Source organism: Rhineura floridana, chromosome 5 (assembly GCF_030035675.1).
Source record: "Rhineura floridana isolate rRhiFlo1 chromosome 5, rRhiFlo1.hap2, whole genome shotgun sequence".
Lineage (NCBI taxonomy): Eukaryota > Metazoa > Chordata > Lepidosauria > Squamata > Rhineuridae > Rhineura > Rhineura floridana.
Genome location: NC_084484.1, coordinates 63,296,903 through 63,318,847, shown reverse-complemented (window position 1 = coordinate 63,318,847; position 21,945 = coordinate 63,296,903). Strand labels below are relative to the sequence as shown.

At 42.2% G+C, this 21,945-nt stretch overlaps 1 protein-coding gene across 6 annotated transcripts in view; it reads left to right on the top strand.

Annotated features, from left to right (window-relative positions):
• The window catches only part of HERC2 (HECT and RLD domain containing E3 ubiquitin protein ligase 2), a 179,306-nt gene that overhangs the window by 116,330 nt on the left and 41,031 nt on the right, over nt 1-21,945 (top strand). For all 6 annotated transcript variants that reach the window (XM_061626960.1, XM_061626959.1, XM_061626958.1 and 3 more), the window contains exons 57-70: nt 1,500-1,611; nt 2,654-2,735; nt 2,849-2,992; nt 5,140-5,230; nt 6,134-6,311; nt 7,448-7,529; nt 7,604-7,775; nt 8,793-8,937; nt 17,320-17,545; nt 17,994-18,165; nt 18,835-19,021; nt 19,841-19,981; nt 20,612-20,803; nt 21,584-21,737. In XM_061626960.1, the coding sequence (XP_061482944.1) occupies nt 1,500-1,611; nt 2,654-2,735; nt 2,849-2,992; nt 5,140-5,230; nt 6,134-6,311; nt 7,448-7,529; nt 7,604-7,775; nt 8,793-8,937; nt 17,320-17,545; nt 17,994-18,165; nt 18,835-19,021; nt 19,841-19,981; nt 20,612-20,803; nt 21,584-21,737 (2,078 nt within the window). The remainder of the gene's footprint in view (nt 1-1,499; nt 1,612-2,653; nt 2,736-2,848; nt 2,993-5,139; nt 5,231-6,133; nt 6,312-7,447; nt 7,530-7,603; nt 7,776-8,792; nt 8,938-17,319; nt 17,546-17,993; nt 18,166-18,834; nt 19,022-19,840; nt 19,982-20,611; nt 20,804-21,583; nt 21,738-21,945) is intronic.

Genomic DNA, 21,945 nt, shown 5'->3' with positions numbered 1-21,945 from the left:
CCATGGGTCTCAGACCAAATACTGTATGATGGCAGACTTCAGCTCTATCCTCCATTCTCTCCCAAGTCTCTGGATAGGCCCTTGGATTCTCACTCCTTCTGGAAACATTTTCTATGAGGAGCCACCATATCCTCTCTGTTGCCTCAGCGTTGTTTCCCTACTTTGGATTTGAACAAGGTTTTGACTGCTCTGTGTTCCTCTGTCTCTTCTCCTTCAAGGTTCTTTTCCTCATGGCCGTCATATCTGCCCACAGGGTTTCGGAGCTTAATGCCCTGTCAGTGGATAAACACTGGTGTACTTTCCACAAGGACATAATAATCTCCTGTACTAACCATTCTGTACCAAGGTCCGTTTGTCCTTTCACTGTTAGCACTGTCATTCTACCTACTTTCTGTCCCTCCACTGCCCGTCCAACCAAAAACAGCTGGCACTCCTTAGATGTCCATGGGGCTCTAAAGGTTTCCATCTCAAGAACAATGCCCTTTTTGTCTCCTTTCATCTTTCTTCTTTGAGTAAAAAAGTATCCACCTCCACTATATCTAGTGATTTGAAGCCTGCATTGCGTTGTCTGAATCTCATTTCTCCAGCTAAGATTATGGCACACTCCACTACGGTGGTGCCTACGTCAGGTGCCTTCTCTCTCAATGGCCCTTTCCAGGTGGTATGCAGGGTGGCCATATGGGCCAGCCCTAACACATTTATTAAACACTACAAGATAGATGCTTACCTTTCAGCCAAGACAGTCTTTGGGGAGACTGGTCCTACAACATGTATTCCTAGGCTAGTAGGCAGCCCAGCCTTCACTTGGTCATTTCCCACCCTGCATGGGTCAGCTTTCTTATGTCCCACCTGAAATAATCTTGCATGCACTAAAGAAGAGACCTTTGGTCTTACCATGAAAGGATCTTCTATGTTCATGTAAAGATGATCTCAGAGCCTCCCTCTATTTGACACTAGGCTGCCAGTTACTTTTTTGCTTTCCTTTTTTGCAGCTGAGAATGCTTACATTTCTGTATTTATTTTTTCTGTGATTTGTCATTGGAGAACTGGTGCCTGAGTGTAAGGGAAACCAAAAGATGCTGCAAAACCTAACATCGCTTTTCTGCCTTGAACCTACCCTATTTTGTGATTCTGGGTTATTTTTAATTGTTTTTAACACTGTATTTTAAGGTTGTTGTAACCCACCCTGGGACCACTGGGTGAAGAGTGGGCAATAAATGCTAATAATACTAATAACAACAACAACAATAATAAGCACAAGGTGGAGCTCAAGTCCCACCTGACATGATCTTTATATGCATGTAGAAGACTGTTTCACAGTAAGACCAAAGATCACTTTCCCACATACTATTCTTTTGGTTCCAGCATGCCTGTTATTCATAAAAAATATTCTGATGTAGTTGTTTCAAATAATACTGAATGGGTGCATGGTAAATAAAAATTCTAGGGACAATCCCAATATAAAAATTTGCAAAATAACGTTTTGTTTGCTTGCTTAGCCTTGTTAGAAAGAAGACTACAGGCCTGGAATCAGCAGCTACAATAAGGACCAAAGTTTTTGTTTGGGGCCTGAATGATAAAGATCAACTGGGAGGATTAAAAGGGTCTAAGGTATTGACTGTTTTACTTTTTAGTTGAGCTGTATTAAAATAGTGGTATTCTTCCTGGCATATTATATATATGTGGGGGGGGGGGCTGGGAAAGTCCCTACCTTACTGCTATGCATCTTGATTTCCAGATGAGGCCCCCTTTCTTATGCCTGCTGGTTGCAGCAGATTTTGCATCCATGCAACAGCCTCAGCTTTGTGTAGAGAAGGCCATCCTTGTTTAAAAAAAACACCAAAACTGATTCTGTGCAGAGGTCAGGACCAAACCACAGAAAATCCTAAAAACAACCTTAAATAGAAGAACACTTTCTACTGTTAGAGACAGCAAAGCCTCTGATTTCCCAGTTTTTGGGAATCACAAGAAGGAAGAGCTCTTGTTGCACTCAGTTTCTTCTTACAGGCTTCCCACAGACATCTGGGTGGCCATTGTGAGAACAGAATGCTGGGCTAGATGGGCTTTTGGTCTGATCTAGCAGGGCTCTGCTTATGTTCTTAAACTTTCCTAGGTGGGTTTTTTTTTTAAACCGTTGACTTCTGTTACTTACAAGCTATATGACTGGAACTTAAAAGGTATTTCACTTGGCATCTTATTTTTTAGGACAGCTGTCCTAAAGCAGTGGCTACTAGCTAGCCACCACAACTTGTGGAACAACTTACACAGTCCAAGTAATGTGAACTTGGTTAGCAAAGGAGATGATATATCGCCTCCCCTAGTACATTCAGAAATCCCATCTGATAGCCAGGAAATAAGTGAACTTTGGCAGAAATAGAGACATGAATAGAGCTGCTAAATAAGATACAGGATCACTTAGTTCATAATTAAAAACCTTTTGAATAAAGAATATTCTTTGAACAAAAGTATTTTGCAGTAAACATTCAATGATAATCAGAAGATAATTACTAAGATCCAAAGAACCATTTTAGTTATGCCAGAGGGCTTGGGCATATCTGCTGGGTGTTTTGACATTTCCACCCCAACAACAGGCCTACATGCTGTATCATTAATTCTTTACTTACTTATTTTCTGTATTATTTGCATTTTACAGATAAAGGTTCCTTCTTTTTCTGAGACCCTCTCTGCCTTGAATGTAGTGCAGGTAGCTGGTGGATCCAAAAGCCTTTTTGCAGGTAGGAAAACTCCATGTTGTGCAGGGCATCATATTTGTACTGAAAACAAACAAAGCTGTTTTTGGTTGTCCTAATTTTCTCAATAACAGAACCCTAAATATCTTGTCTTTTAGTGACTGTAGAGGGTAAAGTGTATGCATGTGGAGAGGCCACCAATGGAAGACTAGGATTAGGACTATCAAGTGGAACTGTGCCCATTCCTCGGCAGATTACTGCTCTCAGTAATTATGTGGTCAAGAAAGTTGCTGTTCATTCAGGTACCAATTCCATACATTTCTCTGTTTGACATAATAAGCTTGTTGATTCCAAGACGGAAATATCCTGGTAATATCTCCTTATTTCTAGTCCATTTTATATTAATCTCTTTTTATCTGTGCTTAGTTAAAACTGCTTTGCAAGTCAGTTTTGTGCATACTTTCTCTCTGCACAATACTCTTCATAGTTAAATGTACATGCAAAGCGGGGGAGTTCCATATCTGTTCTTAGAAGCTTGAGTTAGTGGGGCACTTTCTCTTTTAATATGGGGATAAACATGCTAATCATAGGTTAGGATTTGAATGTGTGCTTCTGTGGGGGTGTATGTACTACACAAAGTGAAAATGAGCTTAAAGTGCTGGTCGCTGTTTTGAGTTTTTTCCCTTTAAGGGAAATGTTTTCTTCTCATTTAGCAGGGTTGAAAATACTTTAACGTTTTGGGTTGGATCCAGACTTAGGCTGCAGTCCAATACATGTCTCCTCAGAAGTAAGCTCTATTGGGTTCAATGGGACTTACTCCCAGGTAAGTGTGTATTGGATTTCAGCCTTGGTCAAGAGTAGATCTGTTGAAATCAATTGGCTGACTTAAATTTCACTGATGTCACTGGGTCTGCTTTGAGCACCAGTAAGTCTGGATCCAACCCACTGACAATAAATAAAATTGAGAGCTATCAGATAATTGTCAACATATTTGGAGAGGGTCTTGAATGGTTAGTTAATTCGGAAGATGGACTGTAGCTCTGAGGTAGAGCACACGCTCAGTGTTCGGTATCAAAATGATTTCAGGAGCACTGGGAAAGACCCCATGTAACACCTTGGACAACAGATAACATTTGGAGTAGATTACCTGCTTTGTCAAAGGCAGCTTGATATGTCTGCATACCTCATGTAGTTTACTCCACTTTGCCTTTTAAGCCATGGAGCCAACCCGTTAATTTTTTTTCTAGTTTTGGTTCTGTTCTGATTAATTTCTTTTTGTTTTAGGTCTGAATCAGATCAATAAAAATGTACTAACCAGTGTGGTACATCACTTTGGTTAAATTGGGAAAAATATAAATATTCACATTGTGACTTTGGTTTGCCAAGTGAGATGGTGCAGACTACAGTCTCTAGTTTCTTAGCCCACCTGCTACAGAAAGGATGCTGTTATTCTACTTGCAGTCTATTTGTTAAACAGCCCTAGTCCACAATCGCATTAAACCGTATGGTTTAATTGCTGGATTCCTGTAGTGCTTGTCCCCCATTCTGTGCTATGCATGAAATAAACCAAAGTCTAGCTTGTTTTGTCATCTGAATCTGGGCTTATGGTTTGTTTCTTCCAAACCATCATGAGCGATAACCAAGGTTTCTTTGAAGGAAACAAACCACAAACCTGGGTTGAGATGACACAACAAGCAAGACTCTGCTTCTTTTTGCTCATTCATATTAAACCATAGTTTGTTTTAACTTATGGTTAATGTGATGTGTGAATTGGTCCACAATGAGTTTTCCATATATATGCTAGCTCCTAGATAACAGGAAGACCTTAAATCTTTTATTTGGCACAGTTGATTACTACAGGTGGATGGTTGTTTCATATAGGAGACAAAATGTGAATATAACTGAATTTTTAAACAATTTTGTGCACATCCTTGTTCCCTCAGATGCATGTATGCAGATGTAGCATCCATTGTTAATGTTTTTGCTGTGGAAAACACCAGTGTACTTGTAGCAATCATTCTTTGCCCTTCCTATTACTTTTTATATCTTGAAGTGATGTAAAGGACAAAAATTGCAAGTGCAAAATGTATGGAGATTGTCCCAGACATTGGCTTGATATCTTCATTATTGGAACCATTACATTATTTGGTTGGAACTACTAAACCTGTTTTCTTTTTTTAAATACCCTGAATATCATTTTCCTGTTCTTGTTTGGGTTTAATAGTCTGTTCTGCTTTTGGAAAAAAACAAAAGTATGATGTGGTTTTCAGTCAGGTTTAGTTATAAATGTTAATATTAAAGATAGCTACATAAGGCAATTTGTCACAGATGGGAGTGCAAGGAAGTTGCTGTTGCTAACTGGGATTTCTGAAGACACTTCTTTGTATTGTTAATTTTTCGACCTTGTTGTGCTACCTCGTCCATCTTCTTGTGCTCCTATCCATTCCAGGTGGCCGCCATGCTATGGCTTTAACTGTTGATGGGAAGGTATTCTCCTGGGGTGAAGGAGATGATGGGAAACTTGGACACTTCAGTAGAATGTAAGGATGCAATTTTTGCTGTTTGCTGGATTTTTGTCACTCCTATTTTAGTTAGCTTGTGATATTTAATATAGTGAAATCAATGAGAAGTTGAAACTATTGTTTGCTTGCTAATCAATATAAGTCACATTCCTTAGACTACTGTCAGTAGTGAATGTTTTTAAGGCATTTCACGTATTATTATTTATTATTATTATTACATTTTATTTATACCCTGCCTTTTGGCGAAAGGCCCTCAAGGTGGCTTACAAAGAAAAATAAACACAGGTATAAAAATACAATATAAAAATACAATAAAAGCAAAACAATTTACAAAAATTAAATTAAATAACAACATTATAATAACAAATAAAATTAATTAACAAATAACATTATCAAATAACATAAAGAGTTAAGTTCTTTTTAAAAAAAAACAAACTATTGTTCCATCTTTTAAAACATTTCATTGTTCTGGCACACATCTTCATAGCTGCTAAGGTAGGGACAGAAACCAAATAGAAGAAAAACTTACACATCTACATATTCATACATTGATTATAATTTCTTAGAAGCTAGTCCAGATTTCCAACACTTTGTCCTGATATTGATAGGCAATCTTCAACTTCCTGCTGCTGAACTCAGTCCTCGGGAATGTTCCATCTCTGATATGTTACGTTTTGATCGCAATAGGTTGTACGATAACTCACAATGGCTACATTCAAGGTGTTTTCTTTGTCTTTATAATCTGGACGTCAGTGCCACCAAACTTAATGCTTCTTAAGCATTAACCTAATGCTTCTTAAACAAATATCTAATAGACACCCCCCCCAATTTATGTAATAGACGAGTTCTTCATATAAAATGTAATGAAATAAACTGACTAAACAAAACATTTCATTTGGGGTTTTTTTTGTTCTATTTCAGGAACTGTGATAAACCAAGGCTGATAGAAGCACTGAAAACAAAACGTATCCGTGATATTGCCTGTGGCAGTTCACACAGTGCTGCCATCACCTCTAGTGGTGAATTGTATACATGGGGCCTTGGTGAATATGGTCGGCTGGGCCATGGAGACAACACTACACAACTTAAACCAAAGATGGTAAAAATCATGTGATGCTTTCCTATCTAATGTTGCATAAGTATATACACTTGCTGAAAAACAGTAAAAGTAGGAAAACAGCCCAAATGCTTTCACTCAGTATGTAGTGGGGTGCCATTTTAAAATAATGGTCCATATCTTTGGCTTGCAGAAGTGTAAGATAGACTTCTCCAGTGAGGTGTGTGAAGAGTACATTCCCATTTATGGAATACCTTCCCCTCTGAAGTATGGCTGGCACTGGCATTGTTTAGATTTCTGTGACATTGCCCTTTGGGGACATCAATGTAATATGCTGATTGATATATGTATGATATATTTGTGTAAGAATTTTTTTATCATATTGGTTATTACAATTTAGATCAGTTATGTATGTGTTACGTTGTAACCTGCCTTGAGATAATTAAACAATTAAGGAAATGAATGAATCAATAAAATAGTTAGCTTCCTTCTAACCCTATCACTCAACTTGGGCTACATCTGCACTATATATTTTAAGCACTCCTTTTAAACAGTCGTGGCTTCTCCCAAAGAATCCTGAGCACTGTAGTTTAAGGCTGCTAACAAAAGACAAAGCTACAATTCCTAGAGTGGGTTAACAATCCCTCTTCCTAGGGAATTCTGGAAATGGTAGCTATATGAGAGGAATAGGGGTCTTGTAACAACTCTCAGCACCCTTTACAAACGATAGTTCCCAGGATTCTTTGTGGGAAGCTATGACTGTTCAAAATGGTATAATACTGCTTTAAATCTATAGTGCATATGGGGCCCGGATGAGGAGATGGCTCAGTCAGTGTTGTTGCTTTCTTTAGTTGGTAGCTGCTTAGGCTGACCAAGTTTTTGGATTGTTTTGTTACTGGTTTCCTTTATTCTTCTGAGTCCTTTCTTCACAAATATCAAATACTGTGTTATTCCCCCTCCCTTCTGGTTTAGGCTACCACTCTTGAGATTTAGAATGAGAACACGTGCACCTTTGGGAAGGAGGCTCAAACCCATTTCTTCTTAACTTAGGGAACCCTTCACTCTGATGAACTGAATTTCTGGCCTAAACTGGTATCCAAGGATTAACTGTGCCTCTTAAATGAACAAATTGTAAACAATTTGGAACAAATGCACTTCATGTGTTTTCTGTGTTGTAGGTTAAAGTGCTTCTTGGTCATAGAGTCGTTCAGGTTGCTTGTGGAAGCAGAGATGCTCAGACATTGGCTTTGACAGATGAGGGTAAGAAATCTCCTTATCTCAACTTAACATTTGTATGACAGTTGCAATTGTTAATACAGGTCTGTTTTTCATAGGTCTAGTATTTTCCTGGGGAGATGGAGATTTTGGAAAACTTGGTCGAGGAGGAAGTGAAGGATGTAACATTCCTCAGAACATTGAACGGCTGAATGGTCAGGCAGTCTGCCAGATTGAGTGTGGAGCTCAGTTCTCTTTGGCTCTTACCAAGTCTGGGGTGGTTTGGACGTGGTATGTCATGTTTAACGAACTGCAAAGTCAAACATATAATGTCATGCATAGCTATTACTACTTTCTTAATATGGTTTTTTCACACTTGTCATAAAACCAGCCAAATTGGTAGGAAGATTTGAATCATATGATTGTATCCAGCTAAATTATTGCATGTGCAGAATGACTTTCATGAGTGCAACAAAACGTCCTTCTATCTCCTTCCCTTGCACACCCTCCAAATGCACCCCAGAGCAGATTTTGAGGTGGTGCGGGGGGAGGAAAAGTTCTACTCTGCTTGCAGAATAATTTAATTGGATATAACCCATAATACAGTGAGTTGTATGGAAGAAATTTTACATAGTATTCAATAAAACTAATTGTTTGGAAACTGCAGTCAGCAACACCAAATTATTCCTGTGCACTGTTGAAGAGGAAGACCCAGTGCAGAAGTTACTCTGTCTTTGTTAATCTTCTAGTCCTTTTCTTAAGATCCTAAAGTGGAGTCAGTTAATAACAATCTCTTAACAAAATGAATCATTTGTCTTATTCCAAAATCAGTCCTTTGCTTTGGTACAGTAAAAATAAACCTAGATTTTTTTTAACCTGTAAGCTATGAATCAGTAGCCCCTGGGCAAGATCTGGCCTCTTGAGACATGCTGCTTCAATGCCTTCCTTTTCAGTTCCTGAACCACAAGCAAAGGGGGCCCCATTTCCCTCCTATCCTTCAAAAGAGAATGGGAGATGGCAAGGAGGTAAAACTATCCTATGCAGAGTATGAAAACATCATCATAAGACTTGAATCAGAAGTCCCTAATTCTTGGGCTTCTTTCTGCTCAAGGGCAAGGAGAAACCTTTTGTTTATATCTCAAACTGGTTTCTATGTTTGGTTTCTAATGCTTAGATGTTATGCAACAGGTTTGAATTCACATTGCAGTAACTCACCCTGGGACCTTATGGGGAAGGGTGGGTAAAAAGGTGGTGGTGGTGGTGGTGGTAATAATAATAATAATAATAATAATATTGTTTTGTTTTCAGGGGCAAAGGTGACTACTTCAGGCTAGGACATGGAACTGATGTTCATGTACGAAAACCCCAAGTAGTAGAAGGGCTGAGGGGAAAGAAGATAGTACATGTGGCTGTAGGTGCACTCCATTGCCTAGCAGTCACTGACATGGGGCAGGTAAGAAAAACCCAATCAGTAGACCACTACACAGTCATATGTTCTACTGAAATAATGGAGTTTACTTCCCATCACTTGCGCAGGACTGAATTTTGAGCTTGTGGCATTGAATTAGTAAATGCTGAAGCACTGAATGCAGCAATGGAATAATGTGATGAAACACTTAAGACCATTGCCATTGTTAGTTATTTTTCTTTTTTGTTGAACAATAGTGACTTTTTCTAATAGTCTTGTAGGATACAAGAACAATTTTAATCTCTTCATAGATAAAGTGCAGAAGCAATTATTCTTGTATTACATTTCACAATTTTGGCCATATTGCCCATTATATTAAGTAGTAAGATCTGAATAGATCTGTCTCAGCTAATGGAATAATATTTGTCTTTTTCCCCCTTCCCCTTATCCAATGAGAGAGAACAAACAGTGCATTCTGTTTACAGTCTCCGGTTAGCAAATGTAACTGTTGTAAAATTATTATTTGTATTTGCTTGGTATATCTATAGCTATATATCTATATTTTTATAGATACCTATATCTATCTATATATAAACCTTCCACAAATGTAACATTTAGCAACTGAAACTAAATATAGCAGCAACATCAAATAATCTTAAAGAGCAACATATGTGGGCTCCCACCAGAAGGAAGGGTGGGATATAAATCTAATAAATAAATAATGTGGGTGTCTTAAAAAGTCAGCAGTGAGGGAGCCAAATGGAGGAATGGGTAAGATATTTTAGAGGCAAGGTGCTGAGATAGTTAGTCTCTATTCCTTGTTGCAACCCACCTTGCTTCAGAAATAGCAATCAGGAAGCTATACTTGGGATATTAATGAAATTATTTTACTAAGAATGCTGTTTGTGTTTGGAAATACTGGACTAAATAAAGTAATGCTATTTTTGAACTTTTCAGAGAGGTAGATAAAAAAGTGGCTAGCCTGCTTTTTGTTCCTAGAATTATTTTCATACTTGTTTGGCCTGTATTTGGACTTTGTGGCAGCTAGCAGTCATTTGCCTGGTTCACATGTAACGCCAAGCCAAAACCATGACTTAGTAGGAATGATGAAGCATGCTAGGGCACATTTAGAAAACTGGTCGCTTCGCACCTCCCCTCCCTAAGTCCTGCTGTTGCCGCACTACCAGGAACTAAACCATGGTTTGTCTTAGGGTTGCATCTGAACCTCGGCTTTTCTTCTCCAAACAAGCTAAGAAAGGCAAGGCAAGATCAAATCTTGGTTACAGCTTGTGCTCTGTCTGGAATGAGATAAAGCATGAGTTCAGGTCCAGACATCTCAGTAAGCCAAATGGTAGTGAAGAGACTGTACCATTGGTCTCACCTGAAAGGTGATTTTCATAGGAGTGGGCCATCACTGTGGGGAATAGTTCCACCTATCGTGCAAAGGCAAGAATGTTTTTGAAGTCAAGACTAGGGACGTCATGCCCCTCCCACTCTCCAGTTCATTCGTAGCGAGTCTAAAAAGAGATATCTAAAAATACAAGAACAAGGCCAACAGGCCCGCCAGGAAAATAACATAATAGTCACATGCATAACAACATGACTCTAACATAACTACATAACATAACAGAACTAAAAGTCTTGACCGTCAGTCTTACATTTCAATAGAATATCGAAACAATAACATGTAACCCATTGATAAAATCACTAGTCATCCTCCAACTGGGAGGGTCGTGATGGCCCACTCCTATGAAAATCACCTTTCAGGTGAGACCAATGGTACATTTTCCATAGGAAGTGGGCCATCACTGTGGGATGTACCAAAGCAACCCATATAGGGAGGGACCACCCACATGTTAATCCTCATTAAGAACCTGTTGCAACACTCGTCTGCCAAAAGATGCATCAGCAGAGGCATAACGATCAATTTTATAATGCCTTATAAACGAGTGTGGGGTAGACCAGACTGCAGCCCTACAAATATCGGCAACAGGAGCATTAGTGGCAAAAGCAGCCGAGGTGGCAGCTGACCTGGTAGAATGAGCCGTTATACTAGCTGGAACTGACAGCTTCAGGGACTCATATGCTAAAGTAATGCATGCCCTTAACCAACGGGATAAGGTAGGATTGGATACTTTATGCCCCATAGACCTTGGATGAAAGGATACAAACAGAGACTCCATTCGTCGAATCTCTTGGGTCCTAGACAGGTAGGTCTTGAGAGCCCTCCAGACATCCAACGAATGCCAAGCCTTCTCGAGAGGCTGGGTAGGATCCGGGCAAAAGGAAGGCAAAACAATGTCCTGGTTGCAATGAAAAACTGAATCGACCTTGGGACGAAAGGAAGGGTCAGTCTTCAGCACAACCGAGTCCTTATGGAAGACGCAGAGGTGTCTAGCAGAAGACAATGTGCCCAACTCCGAAACGCGTCTGGCAGATGTGATTGCGATCAGAAACAGGACCTTGAAGGACAGTATACGTAGGGGCACAGTCCTGATGGGTTCAAACGGAGGGCGTTGCAAAGCCTGCAGAACTTTCGGCAAACTCCATGAGGGGAACCGATGGACAACAGCCGGAGAGCGTAGGGCGACTCCCCTCAAAAACCGTTTGATGAACGGATGTGAGGAAATATGATCTCCAGGAGAGGACACTGAGAGAATGGATGACAGAGTAGACGCATGTCGACGTAGAGTGTTGGGTCGAAGTCCCATCATAAAGCCACTATGGAGAAATTGGAGCACCTGGTGCACATTGGCCTGGGATGGATCGTGGTGGTGGGACTGACACCACTTGGAGAAAGCCACCCAGGTATGTTGATAAATGCGAGTGGTAGATGGTCTTCTCGAGGCCAAAATAATATCAATCACAGCGTCAGACAGTCCAGCTGACCTCAAGTGTCTCCGTTCAAACGCCACGCTGTTAGATTGAGCCAAGTAGGGTCCTGGTGCAGTACTGGACCCTGGGATAGGAGGTCTGGCGTTACTGGAAGTGTCCAAGGATCCATCATTGACATTGCCAGAAGATCTGAGAACCACGGTCGGCGTGGCCAAAATGGTGCTATCAGAACCAGCTGTGCCCTCTCGGTTCGCGCCTTCCTCAAGGTTTTGGCTAACAATGGTATGGGAGGAAAGGCGTACAATAGACCGTCTGGCCACGGTGTTGTCAGAGCATCCACTGCTTCCGCTGTTGAGTCCAGGTATCCGGCAAAGTACCTTGGAAGCTGGCAATTGTGACTGGAAGCAAACAGGTCGACTGAGAGGGCGCCGAACCGACACTGGAGACGATGGAAAATGGCTGGATGAAGTTTCCATTCTCCCGGGAAGACCTGTTGTCTGCTGAGCCAGTCTGCTGTCACATTCCAAATCCCTCTGAGGTGCTCTGCTTTCAGGGATTGTAGATGTTGTTCTGCCCAGACAAAGATGAGGGAGGCTAAGTCCTGCAGAGGACGAGACCTGGTGCCCCCCTGTCTGTTCAAATGTGATTTTACACACGTGTTGTCTGTTCGAATGAGCACATGATGCAAAGGGAACAGAGTCTGAAAATGACGTAGAGCCAAGTGGACAGCCTTTAGTTCCAGCCAGTTGATGCTTCGAGATTGCTCTGCGTTGGGCCAAACCCACTGAACGTACTGGGAGTTGCAGTGGGCTCCCCAACCTATGAGGCTGGCGTCTGTGGTCACGACGGTTCTGCGGGGTTCTCTGAACGACGTGCCCTTGGAGAGATGTTGAACCTTGGTCCACCAGCGGAAGGAGAGGCGCAGAGCGGGGCTCAAACGAACTTTGCGATGGTTGGAGCTGGCAATGTCTTTTTGAAAAGGCAACAGAGTCCACTGAAGGGGCCGAGTGTGGGCTCGAGCCCAGGGCACAATGTGGATTGTGGAGATAAACATCCCGAGCGCTCTGGCGAGAAGCATGACGTCTGCGGATGTTTGTTGCATCAGGGACCTTGCGATGCTTGTGATGGCAGTGATGCGATCTGGAGCCAGGAAGACCATTGCCTGCAGGGTGTCCAACATTGCCCCAAGGTGTAGTAGGCGTTGGGTTGGTTGGAGATGGCTTTTGTCGAAGTTGACAAGCCAGCCGTAGGCCTGCAAAACATTGAGGGTGATCATTAAATGATGATGAGCCAGCTCTTCAGACTTGGACCTTATCAGCAGATCATCCAAATATGGGTAGATATGAACCCCTTGGGTCCGAAGGTAAGCCACTAGGATGAGTAGCACCTTGGTAAATACTCTTGGAGCAGAGGAGAGGCCAAATGGCATCGCTCTATATTGAAAATGTTGGTGGCCAAAGGCAAACCGAAGAAACTTTCTGTGGGCTATGCAAATGGGCACATGGAGATATGCTTCCTTAAGGTCGATAGAAGCCAGGAAGTCTCCTTCATGCAGACTCTCGGTAATGGAATGGAGAGATTCCATTTTGAACCTGCGGTATGTTACAAAACGGTTGACAAACTTGAGGTCCAATACCGCCCTCCAAGATAAATCTCGTTTTGGCACAGCAAATAGGAGGGAGTACACCCCTTCCGACCTCTCAGTTGTGGGAACTGGCTCTATTGCCGCTATGTCCAAGAGGTGATGTATAGCTGTCTGCATGATGTTGTGCCTGGCTGGTGCCCTTGGGCAAGGAGATGGATGGAATCTGTCTGATGGGATTGCCCAAAACTCTATGGCATAGCCATGACTGAAAAGCTCCCTGATCCAGGAGACCGTAGTGAGACACAGCCAACGGTCTCCAAAATGAAGTAATCTGCCACCTATGGGGAGGGCGTTAATACTACTTGTGTAGGCGAGGGCCTCCCCTATATGAGGACGATGAGTTGCCCCTGCGCCCTTTGTACTGACCTCTGCCCTGGAAGCGTCGGTTCCAGGAGCCCCTGAATGCGTTGGAGTCATAGGGTCTGAAGTCGCGGCCTCGTCCTCCTGGCCGCGTTCCTCGAAAGGACTGGTTAGAACGAAAGGAGGGAAATCGCCTGAAGGGCCTGTGGTCGATGTTCTTGACTGTGGCCAGAACCGGTTTTTGGGCGTCTTTTGGATCAACCAGAACTGCCTTTAGAGCTTCCTCGCCAAAGAGTAGAGATCCGGAGTAAGGAGCCTTGGACAGGTTCAGTCTGGCCGCTGAATCAGCTTGCCAGTGGCGAAGCCAGAGGGTGCGACGAGCGACTATTTGAGTCGTCATGGCTCGTGCCCCTAATTGAGTGGCATCCAAAGTGGCATCGGCCACAAAAGCTGCTGTCTTACGTAATTTTGATAGTGCTCTTTTGAAGGCGACAGGATCAGGGTTAGCATCCTCTAGAAGGTCATCCATCCACATCATAGATGCTCTGGAGAAGATGGAGGCTGAAGCGGAGGCACGCATGGCTAAGGCAGTGGCCTCGTGATTCTTGCGGAGGGCGAAGTCTATTCATCGCTCAGTAGTATCTTTTAGGTGGGATTCCCCTTCCCTGGGCAAAAGAGATCTTGAAACGAGGCGAGCGATTGGTTCATCTATGCCAGGGACATCTAACTTGGTGGCAAAGTCTGGGGCTAGGGCGTACAATCTGTCAGCCAGGTTCTTGAAGCGTCGGGCTTTGAGTGGATGAGCCCATTCTTCGGAGGCTAATTTGGCAATTGGGTCCGGCACCGGGATGTAGTGTTCAGTAGGTGCAGGGGATTTGAGGACCTTGGCCCCTTTGATAGCTGGGGCGGACGAAGTTGAAGGCGCAGTCTGGAGACCAAGGGTATGAAGTACCCTACGTGCTAGCGGTTGATAATCTGAGGTATCGAACAAGCGATACGAAGTATCCTCCTCATGATCTGAATAGTCGCTCCAGTCGTCTCCTTCAACATGGTCAGTGAAAGTTGACTCCTCCGCATACGAGGCTTCATCCGTACATCTGCCTCTGGCTACATCAAAGGGATCTGGTGAACAGGAAGGATGAGCTTCATGGAACGCACGTTGGTCCATGTTGAGTGGGGGTATGGCAGGAACTTGTGGTAGTGACTGCATACGCGTGAAAAAAGCCAGCATGGCTTGGAGTTGGGAGAGAAAATCAGGAGACAGCTGCAGACCAGATGTGGGAGATGTATGTGCCTGGTGAACTGTTTGAGGCGGTAAACCAGAGGTAGGTTCGTTAGGCGAACAGTGAGCGGGAAAGCCAACAAACTCTTCCTCGTCAGAGGCAGTAGTAGGAGAATGGAAAATGTTACTTATGTGTGTCTGTGCTGTGGCGTTGGATGGCACAGAGACATAACGAGGGCGCTTTGGTTTACTATGGCTGGAAAGATGTTTTGTCTTAGCCAGTGCTTTGGCATGTCTGGTCTTAGACGTGTTAGGACGTTGTGGCTTGGCTGATTGTGGCATGTCTGGCTGATCTGGCACCATGTGTGTTGATGGTGACATGCCTGGCTGTTCTGCCATCTTATATAAACCTGGGTGCAGTACACTGCCACGGAGGGGGCAGGATGTAAAGACCCGAACTGGCACAGCGTACTACCACGGAGGGGGTAGGATACACTGGCAGATGGCGAAATGCACTGCCACAGAGGGGGCAGAATGCACTGAGGTATCAGCGTTAATATAATATAGGCTGTTTTAGAGTTGACACACTCAGATTAGTGCTGTAGGCTGGGTTTTTGGCTTGTTCACGGCCCCAGAGGGGGCAGGATATTCAATGTAAATCAGATTTAATACAAGTCAGCCACTGATATTAAAGCTCCAGCCTTGATAATGTAATCCAGCCACTAGGATTAAAGCTCCAGCCTTGATAATGTAATCCAGCCACTAGGATTAAAGCTCCAGCCTTGATAATACAATCCAGCCCACTAGGATTGGAGCTCCAGCCTTGATAATATAATTCAGCCACCAGGATTACAGCCACAGTAAAAATGTGTGTAAATCAGCCCTGTGTAAGTTCGTCAGCAGCACATATACACAAACATACAGATAGATAGCCTGCAGGGGAGGTATCCGATGCTTAATAAATGGTAACAAAAAAGGCGGGAATTTTGAATTTCAAAAAATGGCGCCCGGAAAAACGGGCGGGAAAAAACGATCAAAAAGGGGCTGAGGGAGAAGGAGCAATGGCGGCCGTCAGAAGCGAACTGGGGGAAGGGCTGCCCAGCACGGACTCGCCGAAAGCCGCAGTAGCGGCTCTGGAAAAACTCTGGAAGAAGCAGGTAGAGGAAAAAACGGCAGCCGCCGCAGAGAGAGCCGCTGTCGCGGTCTGTAAAGCCCTTCGCAGTGGGATTTAAGCCACGTAGCGAGGGCGATCTGAGGCAAGGGAGTAACGGCGGGAGCCGCAGCTGCAAGCTCCCGCTGAGATCGGATCAGCCGCAGCCGCGGCAACGATCAGGGGGGGGAGGGAGGGGGATTCCCCTTCCCTCACAAGCAATCAAAAGCGATCAAAAAAGAGAACCGCAGCCGCGGTCACTGAGGGAGCCCCCTGGCTACGGATACAGCAGAGCCGGGGGGGGGGGGCAGGGGGCTTGAAACTGCCAAAACAAAGAGAGCCGCAGCCGCGGTCTCAGAGGGAGCCCCCAGTCAAGGAAATACAAGAAATTAAATAGCTCTGAGGAAAGGGGAAAGAGAGCCGCAGCCGCGGTCTCTGAGGGGATCCTCAGTAGGCTAGACACAAAAACGGGGGAAAAAAAAGCTTTAAAGAGAAATAGACAAACAAATACGAGACTTAGCTAAATGCTACGTGAAATTCCAATCTTGTTCGTACGAAGGCAAGAATGAACTGGAGAGTGGGAGGGGCATGACGTCCCTAGTCTTGACTTCAAAAACATTCTTGCCTTCGCACGATAGGTGGAACTATTCCCCACAGTGATGGCCCACTTCCTATGGAAAAAATGATTTTCTTAATATGATTGCTTGTTCATGCTTAGTGTTATGTGTGAACTTAGCCGTTATGTAAACATTTTACTACACTGCCTTTGTCTTTAGTTAGTGCAATATGAAACAAATCATGCCATTTTGGAATCATTTTTCAAGTGATTTGCTTCAGTTTAATTTAGATTGAAAATGATAGAGAACCTGTTAATAAGCAGTGCTTCCTGTGCTTTTTCTTTGACTTCCAGATTAAACAGTAAAAGCTTGCATTTTCCACTCTTTATTTATTAATATTAATGCTGCAGTCTTAAAACAATTGTTTAGCCCATAGTTTCAGCAAACATAATGGGCTGTATCTGTACATAATTAAGGTCAGAGCCAAGATTCTATGTATGGTAAATATTTTATGCCTCAGATTTTTTTAATTTTTAATTTTATTAAATTTATATCCTGCCCTTCTTCCCAAAGAGCCTATGGCAGCAAACACGTCTGTAATAAAATACAATTAAAAATGAAATAAAAACATATTTAAAACATTTAAAATATTAATTTCTCCCAATTATTATGAATTTGAAAAGCTCACTGAAAAGAAAATGATTTGATTTATTGGCAGGTTTTTGCTTGGGGTGATAATGATCATGGACAGCAAGGCAATGGGACTACTACAGTCAACAGGAAGCCCACTCTGGTGCAAGGTTTAGAAGGCCAGAAAATCACTCGTGTTGCTTGTGGGTCTTCCCATAGTGTAGCTTGGACAACAATGGATGTGGCTACACCCTCCGTGCATGAACCAGTCTTGTTTCAAACGGCTAGAGACCCTTTAGGCGCTTCCTATTTAGGTAATACAAGATAACATTTATTTGTTTTACAAATATACGTAGGAGGGGAAAGCAGTGGGGTGGGTTAATTGTGTATTTTTAGGGGGGAAAGATCCTTGCTGATACTAATTTGAACTGAAATTTGACAATTGAACAAAAAATGCAAACGGGATTGAATTAATTTAATTAGAATGAGTCATTCAGATGTGTTCTCTACGCTGTCATTTTAAAATAGTGACTAGTGAAAAAGATGTGTGTGAGAGAGAGTGTGCTTGCATGAGGGGCAGGGGGACAGAGGGAATGGGAAAATACACGTGAAGGAAGGAGGAGGAAATATCTTGCCGTAGTGTATGTTTGTTTCAAATGGGCTATGAGACAAGCTAGCTTTGGGTTTACTTGCTCTTGTGGCTGAGAGGTCTGTAGGTAAATTTGTCCTAATGGAAACCAGAAAACCTTTTATTTCATATAGGTGTCCCATCAGATGCAGATTCTTCTGCTGCTAGTAACAAAATCAATGGAGCAAACAGCTCCAAACCTAACCGGCCTTCACTTGCCAAGATCCTTTTGTCACTAGATGGCAACCTTGCCAAACAGCAGGCATTATCTCATATTCTGACAGCATTACAGATAATGTATGCCAGGTAAGCATGTGCATAAGCACTCATGTTTTAAAAGCACTTTCTTTTAGTGTCTAATTGGTCTTGCCTGTTAGATCCAGCTTTTCTGATACTTGTTGGATGCTCTGAAGGAAATTTGCTTATGTCACAAATCATAGAAGTATATCATCTTGTTAGGAAATCTGTTGGTGTCTTTTCAGTTGTAATATTTTGGCGTGTGTGTGTGATACAGCTCCATCCCTGTAGACCAGTAGGCAATTCAGATAGCATGAAATTTCTATCCAGTGTTAAACCAGCTTATTAACAAGTCAGATTTCATGTTGTTTTTAAAAGTCACATCTGAGAACATGTAACTCACCTCAGTTAAAGCAGACTACGCAAAGTTGTAGCTAACCTTTTAAAGGTATCTTTGTTTTAAGTTTAAAAATGCTTCCCCTCAAACTCTTTATGTCTTGGCCCTTCCCGCTTCCCACATTTTTCAAAAAGAGAACGATAGACTAGATCCATCTGGTTTGTGGCATCTTCTATTGGGTATGCTTGGACTGAGAAGGTTCTTATTGGTGCTAGTGCTGGGTGAAGTGGCTTGATTCTGTACAACTTGATCACCATGTAATAAAATGTCAAGCTTTTCTGCCCAGTGAGGCAACTGTGTAACATTGCACAATATTCTGAACGCTTTACTTTTGACTTTAGGGATGCTGTAGTTGGCGCATTAATGCCTGCAAGTATGATTGCACCAGTGGAATGTTTGTCGTCCTCTCCTGCACCTCCTCCAGACCTTGCTTCCACTGGCAGTGCTCCCAGTGGGGAAGAAAGTATGCTTGTAGTAGACATAGAAGAGAGACTGAGCCCAACCCCATGGCAAGACAGGAGAGTCGAGGTAATTCTTTCTACCCCCCCATCCCCATCTCAAGAGAATTATTAGAAAAGTGGACCATAATTTTGATCTGATTCTAGGAAACTTTTGGGTTGATCGTATATTTATTTATTATTTAATTTGTATCCCGCCCTTCCTCCCAGCAGGAGCCCAGGGCGGCAAACAAAGCGCTAAAAACACTTTAAAACATCATAAAAGCAGATCTTAAAATACATTAAAACGGCATTAAAAACATTAAAAAAAACAACTTTAAAAAAGGGTTAAAAACATTATTAAAAACATATTAAGCAATTAAGAATTGATTTGTGTGCCTGAACGTCATGGACCATAACATGGCTTGCCTGCAATCCGGCTTGCGAGATTTAAAAATTAATTGTGTTTGGGGTGACTCGCACCATATCTGGGAAAATAAGCTACCAAATATTTTAAGGCGCTAGTTGGCCCACAAAGCTGAGGCTAAGGATACACCTTTAAATGTCCTCATCTTAAAATCTTGTGTTACAGAAGAACACCAAAATAGAACTATAGTGTAAGCATGCCACCGAAAGATTTGGCAAGCCAGCTGTGCATGTTTGGCTTGCATTTTAGTTGGTAAGCTCTTGCCTTGAAGACAGTCTTTTGGAGCATTGAGAATAATTGGGCCACGGTGACCTCAGTGAAGTCCTAAAAATGTTAATTTATGCTAGTAGTGTGTAACCCTACTATGGCTATTGGCCTGTTGGTGTGTTGGTTAAACATGAAGTGAATGATTTTTGTCATTGCAAAAGCTGCTGTATCTGACTCAACAAGCTTTGTTATTGTCATGCTACTGTGCTTGGCCAGGTGGCTTCTACAGAAGATGCTGTGACTCCCTCCGCTGTAACTCCTTCAGCTTCTGCAGCCTCGTCTCGTCCTTTCATTCCTGTTACAGATGACCCTGGGGCAGCCAGTATAATAGCAGAGACCATGACCAAAACCAAAGAGGTACTATGCCCTTTTTTATTGATATATGCTGGTTGTATTTCTTCAAAAGCAGCTGAATGTAGGTGGTGGTTGAGAGGCTTTATGTTGAATATGCAGCAGGGTGCACCATGTGCAAGCTGGTCTGTAGGGTGGACAGATGCTGTAGAATCCACGCTTTTGTGTCGTCATCACAGTTATCTACCTCTTTGTGGACTAGTCTCTTTATGTAAAAAAATTGTGCTGAAGACCCTAGAAGTAAATGATGTGCTGAAGACCCTAGAAGTGAATGTAGCCTAGAATTGCTGACACTGTGATACAATAAACAACAATGTAACTTGAAGACACTATATTATGTATTTTGGATTGCTGAACTTGTCCCCTCTAAAATCTCTATTACATTCCTTATTTTTTTTAAATACTAAAAATACAGATTTGGCAAGTAGAAGAACGGCTCCTTCTGGGAGGAAGGGCGGGATATAAATTAAGTTGGTAGCTTGTGAGACTGCAGAATCCAGAGCTGTAGATACTAAGACTTTCTTCCTGAATGATAACTCTGGTCTTACCTATGTGTGCTGCTGTCTTTAGGTACCTCATTCAGAAAAGCTTCCATGTATTGTCTTCATCTGTCTTGTCTTCCATTTTATTTTGAAGGATGTGGAAAGCCAAAGTAAAGTCTCCGGTCTGGAGCCCCAGTACTTGGATGAGTTCACTGGTCTTCTGGTACCAGATGACACCCGAGTCATGGTTGACCTGCTGAAGCTGGCTGTGTCCAGCCGCTCTGGAGAGAAGGGCAAGGATGTTCTTTCAGCTGTGCTGTCTGGCATGGGCACTGCTTACCCTCAGGTTTGTTAGAATGACCTTGATTTTTGTTGCATTAGTTACTGTGTATCTGTAACCAAGTTTTCAGACAATCCTAGTGTAGTTAAATTTACACTGAGAAGTTAAAGACTGCTGGAAGCCTTTAGAAATATTAGTGCATTTGTGCAAATGTAGATTTATTTATTTATTATTTATTTATTATTTGATTTATATCCCGCTTTCCTCCCAGCAGGAACACAGGGCAGCACGCACACACACGAATTTGACTGAGATTTTAAAATATGTCTTTTAGAGTATTCTTGAGTACACACAATCTGTAACTGAACTGAAATTAGACTTTTAGAATTGGAAAAAGTTGATTTATTTTATGACTTCACAAGGTTGAAATTTTTTAGGAAAATGTGCATGTATGTAACAAGGTGATGGGAAAACTTGGTCCCTGTGTCCTCTGTTCTTCACTGGAGGAAGCTTTAAAGGAATTTCTTTTATTTCTTTTGTGTTTTCTTTGTTTTGCACTTCTTTGTCATTGTCAACAAATTATCTTTCAGAGGCAGCTTCACTCCTGACCTGATAATCAGCCTGCCTCCTTCCCAGTGCCTCCTCCACTTCTAAGGATGGTTTTGCCTTCCTTTGTACTATATCTTGCTTGAATCAGCTGTCTTTTATTTTTCCTCCCAATAGCACCTTAATTTTTGTGTTGCTTTGGTTGTGGCATACTATTATTGGTATATCGACTAACTTGTGAAAAGAACAAGGAGCATCTATATGTGCACAGAATGAATCTCACAAGGTTTGTATTTTCAGGTTGCTGATATGTTGTTGGAGCTGTGCGTTACAGAGTTGGAAGATGTGGCAACTGATTCACAAAGTGGTCGTCTGTCTTCACAACCAGTAGTGGTGGAAAGTAGCCATCCATATACAGATGACACTTCCACCAGTGGCACTGTTAAAATACCAGGTACTAAATTCTCATAAGGTGTATACTGAACAATGGAAATATATTGAGGACACATAAAGATTGCTTGATTTATCCCTGAGCACACAGATGTAGTGGATAGAATGATAAAAGGGCAGTTCTTTATCATTATTATACAGCCACAAGAATGGCTGTATACTCTAGTCAGCATGAATTTTTCGCATTCCGCAATGTTAAATTGAAAATACCC